The 6,038-nt window shown below is 35.5% G+C and overlaps 1 protein-coding gene across 1 annotated transcript in view; it reads left to right on the forward strand.

Moving 5' to 3' along the window:
* Positions 1–6,038, forward strand: part of LOC106868112 (uncharacterized) — a 79,168-nt gene that overhangs the window by 60,237 nt on the left and 12,893 nt on the right. Inside the window, exon 3 of the mRNA XM_014913235.2 lies at positions 5,480–5,737. Within this exon, the coding sequence (XP_014768721.1) occupies positions 5,480–5,737 (258 nt within the window). The remainder of the gene's footprint in view (positions 1–5,479; positions 5,738–6,038) is intronic.

Here is a 6,038-nt window from a genome sequence, read left to right on the forward strand (position 1 = left end):
TATTATTATTATTATTATTATTATTATTATTATTATTATTATTATTATTATTATTAGTTTATGTTTGACTTTTGCTTTGCATTTGTACAAGTTGGCTCCAAGTCTCACCCAGAGACCTCAAGAGACAAAAAGTTCATGTTAGTGTTATGCCTAGGGTGTCATATATTTGGTTTTGCACATAGTATTGTTCTAGAGAATTTTAAGACAGCATAAGAAAATTGTGTGTTTGTTTTAAAATTTGAGATTACGTAGATATTATTTTACGTAGGATATGGGCAGTTTCCATGAGCATTATCTTTTGAATTTCTGCCATTTTGGGATTTCCTGGTATCTGAGCTAAGTAGCAATCAGCACCTTTTGCTATCGTTCCTAGGGCACTTATGACAACAAATATTGTTTTATTCTTCAGGTTCCACATTTTGTTAATTCCAATTTCAAGGTCTTTATACTTGCCCAGTTTTTGGTAGGTCTTGACAGATATGTTTATACTGATTGGGACAGTCATATCAATGAGGAGGGATGATTTCTGTCTGAAGTCCTTCAATATAATGTCTGGCCTATTTGTATCTATCTTTCTGTCAGTTTGAATGGTGAAGTTCCAGAGGAGTGAAATGTGATTATTTTCATGCACAGGAGGTGGCTTGTGTACCCACCAGTTTTTATCATGGCGCAAGTCCAGGTTTTTGCATATTGTGCAGCTCTATCATGCCTCTTGAGATACTCTGTAGGCGCAAGGAAACTGTACATGGAGACAACATGATCAATAGTTTCATTTTGTTGTTGACACACACGACATATTAGGGAGCTACCATTCTTTAATATGTTGGCCTTGTAGTTCCTTGTAGGTAGGCATTGATCTTGGGCTGATATAATAAACCTTTCCGTTTCTGATTTTAAGCCAGAAGCCATTAGCCATTGATGGGTAAGGGCTTTGTCAACATCGGCATTATAGGCTCTTTTTGACTTTTTGGCATTGAGATGTTTTTCTTGCCATTTATCAGTCAGAATATCTAAGGCAGCAATTTTAGCACGGGTTTTCAAGCGCTTAGCTTTTCTGCGCTTGTTTCTTGTACGTCTAATTCTAGAATTTGTTGCATTTGGAATTCACTTATATATTCCTTTGCCTGCTTTGTTTCTGAGTATGATGCTTTCTTGTTTTCATGTTTTGAGACAAGGTTTAACATCCAGTCCTCAGAGCTTTTCAGGTAGATGTCTAGACCAATTGTGGCAATCTTCATTGTTAATGCCAGTTGTAAAAGTCCATGTCCTCCCTCTTTTCTTGGCAGATAAAGTCATTCTATATCTGCCTATATTATTATTATTATTATTATTATTACTATTATTATTATTATTATTATTATTATTATTATTATTATTATTATTATTATTATTATTATCAATGTTGTTGGTGTTGGTGTTGAGAAGAAACTGCTTGCCCGCAACTACTTTGTTGATTTCTTTCAAAATATTGATATCACTTCTGTGTAATGGAACCAAGTATAGAGGGAGAGAATAAATCTATTTAGAATTTTTCCTCCGACCTGAAGTGAAAAAATTAAGAGGTATTTTTAAGAAATCACTTATTTGGTTTCACTTTTAACGCGCAACAGAAATGTGAAGAAGTTATAGAGACAACGCCCCCTCAGAGAAACCTAGGTAACTACAGTGAGAACAAACAAAAGGAATAGACAACACAAAGCAGTTGATTGTGTGGATACTAAAAAGAATCTCATTTGGCGACACTTTAAGCAATAATAACATTTACACGCCTACTGCACGCCTACATAAACATTTTCAAATCACAAATACAGTAATTCTATATTTTTTATGATAACAATTTAAGGAGAAGGCAATTATCGTCATTTACCATAGCGACTGCAATTGATAAACATTGGATATGATATTTGGATAAAAGAAAGAAGACCAGGCATCATTACGGTATTAAATAAATGGGTAAGATTTTATCCGAAACTGTCACAGAGTTGTGAAAGCGAAATAAAATACATTTTACCCCAGTGTTACTTTGATGACATGCACTGCTCGCTCACCCAATAATAATAATAATAATAATAATAATAATAATAATAATAATAAAGAATAAGTGATCAAACGCATAAAAGGACAAGAATGAAATACAAAGAAAGCACTTCAGACAGATTGAAGAGAAACCTCTGCATGACCAATTTTGGAGAACCACTGAGGACGTATGGGCTTGGTTAAAAAAAGGGTAATTAAAAAAAGAAACAAAGGTTATAATTGTAGCAGCTAAAAACCAAGCAATGAAATAAACAACTTGAGAAAAAATATATGGAGAGGTGTGTCAGAAAAATGCAGAGCTTGTGGAACTTGGAACGAGACAGTAGCACACATTGTGACAGAATGCACCAAGTTGGCACAGGAAGAATATAAGAAATGAAGGCACGACCAGGTTGTAAGAGCATTACGCTGGAAACTGTCAGAAATGATGATTTGAAGCCGGAAATACATGATGCAATCGAGTTGAAATAGTATTGGAATCGGAGAAACGTAAGATTTTGTGGGGCTTTCCTCTTCAAACGGACAGGAAGTTAGAAAATTACAGACCGAACATAACAATTATAGATTAGGAAATGATGTTGACTAATCGACCCATCATGCCTGTTTGATTTCAGGATCTTAAAGAAAGAGGACGAAAAACAAAAACAGAAAAAATAATGTATATAATCCCTTAAAATTTTAAATAGGAAGAAGTTGGTGAATGAGATCAGTGAAAGTCGGCTTATGATTAGTGTGTTGGGAACAGTAAGCAAAGATATAGACAAATGGGCTAAGGAGATTGAAACAGAATGTCCTACACAGCAAAGATTATCAGGAGGGTTCTAAGCAGTTGAAATAAAGCTGAAAAACTGTGGATACTTAAGGTTACAGGTAATAAGATGGGCTACAGCAAATATTCTGCTTAATAGCACAGATTTGCTTGTCAGTTGTTTGACCTTAACCAGTTGAGCATGTCCCTTGGTGGCTGACGATATGTGCACCTCTGATCATGAACAGAAGTAGTGGGGGAGCATCATAGCCATGTGTTGAGGGGAATTCTTTGGGAATTGAATAATTCACCTTTGGAAACATGGGTGTTTTGTTCAACATCCTTAAACAAACCTTATTCAGGGACCTTTTGAACGGGATGGGCTACTCGACCTGAAGAAAATTCTAAGTGGGCCCAACCTGCGAGGTCATGCGCTGTTTATCTTGATATGAGATCACCATGTCACGCACATATGGTTGTGATGTATGTGCCTGGTGTATCAGACGAGTAGTCATGATGGGTATATTGGGCTTCCTATATTTTACCCCGTGTCACTTTGATGGCTTGCACTGCTCTCTCACTCAATAATAATGATAATAATAATAATAATAATAATAATAATAATAATAATAATAATAATAATAATAATAATAATAATAATAATAATAATAATAATAATAATAATAATTGCAGGAGATGCAGAGGTAGCAAAGACCAATTATTGTTAAACAAAATAGTAATGCAAGATTGTAAACGGAGGAGGACAAATTTGAGAATTGCTTGGATTGATTATCGCAAAGCTTATGATTCTATATTAGTCGGGTGGAAAACTGAGCTGACATCCTACGGACAAAGCTTAAGCACCCTGGGTATCAGAAAACGGATTTTCCAAGGCGATAACTTATCTCAGTTACTTTTTATTGTCTGTATGATCCCTCTAACTTTGATACTTACGAAAATGAACCTGAGATATCAGCTTAAGAGAAAGTTTCAAACACTCAGCCACCCCCTATTCATGAATGATTTGAAGCTTTATGGCAAGAATGAGGTACAAGTGAGTTTTTTGGAGAGCACGGTCCGCTGTTTTAGTGTTGATATTAGAATGGAATTCGGACTCAAGAAGTGTGGTATAATGTACCCGAAAAGAGGCAAGGTGCAGCCCTTAGCAGGGATAAAATTATCTAATACAGAACTGAATAAACAGATTAAAAAGGAAGGCTACAAATATCTAGGCATACTTGAGTTCAACGAAATCATGGAGAAATGAAGGAACAACTGAGGATGGAATGTTTCTGAAGACTAAGATTGATGTTGCGCTCAAAATTGACCGGATGGGATAACATCCAAGCTGTTAATACATGGGCGATAGCATCACTTCGGTATAGAACTGGAATAAAAAAACCGACAAAAGAAAGAACTGGTGATTATGGATACGAAGACAAGAAAAATATTGACAGTGTACGGAGCCTTCCACCCTAAGAGTGACACCGATAGGCTGTACTTGTCCAGAAGGAAGGGTGGGAGAAGTTTGATTAGTTTCCAGAATTGTATCGAAGCAGAGAAAAACAGCTTAGAGTGGTATGTAAGAAATACCGTGGAACCATTGTTGAGACATGTGAAGAAGTCCTGCGTCATCAAAATTGATAATTATTTAACGAAAGAAAGACTTAAAGAAAAGAACACACACACACACACACACACACACACACACACACACACACACATCAGAAAAAAAAGAAACGGTATGGAAGGAGGAAAATATGTACATTGCTTTTTTCGGTCTCATTTAAAGTATGACTATCTTTAATGGAGTCTGAGGCCAACAGCTAGGAGATACAGCCACTACAGCTATCAAATTTTGGAGTTAATTGTCTGAATTGTTAAATAATACTTTCTTATGGTGACCTTTTAATTATTTTTAGTAGTACAGTGGTATAGTGTATAGCATCAATTCAGACATTGAACTCCAGCAACTGATGGCTGTAGTGGCTATACCCGCTGACCTGTTTGCTTCAGATTTCATTGAAGATAGTCATGCCTTAAATGAGATCGAACAAAGAATGTGCTACCCATCCTTGACATCTGCCGACTGAATAGCAAAATAAGTCCAACATCACCACACACACCTCCATCCCCATATAACTACCATTTCTTCCTTTCTTTCCACGACCTTCCCCTCTTCCTCACCAAATACGCACAGACATGCCCATATAACTCAATCAACCAACTTATTGCTCAAAAGGGATAATCAACCCTCAGTTATACATCCGTTAATGTTATATCACCTGAAGAAATGAATCCATGAAGAGGATCTACCCGATGCCCACGGATACGACGGACTACACTAACCATTCTAAGAATACGGACTGTGATCTTAAGGAACATGTGATTTGTGGAAACGCGCGTAGCGATGCATCAAAATATTTATAAATTCTATCGAATGATTATTGTTATTATTACTATATTTATCCTACATTATATCGGTACAGCTCGATATAATGCATTCTTACTTTTGTGAAACAGGTGACGTGTGTGTTTATGTGTTCACATAGATCTATATGTATATGCACATTTGTTAATGGATATGTAAATACATATAAAAGACATGTTTTGTACGAATAGGTACTTATTTTATCTGATGAAACGCATTTTTATGTAACTAAAATATATTCTCTCGTATTTTCACCTTTTCAGGCGGCTCCGTTATTTGAAACCTTATAAGAAGTTTCATTCTGCTTATATGTATAACAATTACATGTATATTCTTGCCGGTTACATAGCTGAAATATTAACTGGTCAAAGCTGGAAAGAACTAGTTCAGCAGCGAATATTCAAGCCGCTTGCCATGGCCTCATCTGTCTTTGCTGACGACGTTTTAGACTGGAGAAAATTTGCTCTTCCTTATGTTTCCATAAATGATGAACTTATTCCTTTAAACACTACACTCCTCAAGTAAGTATTGATTTCCTTTTCGAAATACATATATTTTTATTAATATTTAGAGAAAGCAACTTATCAAAAAGTTTGATAAGTGCCAACGCTCGAAATTCTCGGCCCTTGAGTCAATCTGGCGCTTCTGCTAAATATTAATAAAAATATACATATACTCATATTCTATTTTTCCTGCTACACATATACGTATACATACGTATGCGCACACACATACACTCACATATACATATATATACATACGTACATACATGTATAAATATATACATGCATATATATACATATATATACATACGTACATACA

The sequence above is a fragment of the Octopus bimaculoides genome, chromosome 6 (genome assembly GCF_001194135.2).
Source record: "Octopus bimaculoides isolate UCB-OBI-ISO-001 chromosome 6, ASM119413v2, whole genome shotgun sequence".
Classification (NCBI taxonomy): Eukaryota; Metazoa; Mollusca; class Cephalopoda; order Octopoda; family Octopodidae; genus Octopus; species Octopus bimaculoides.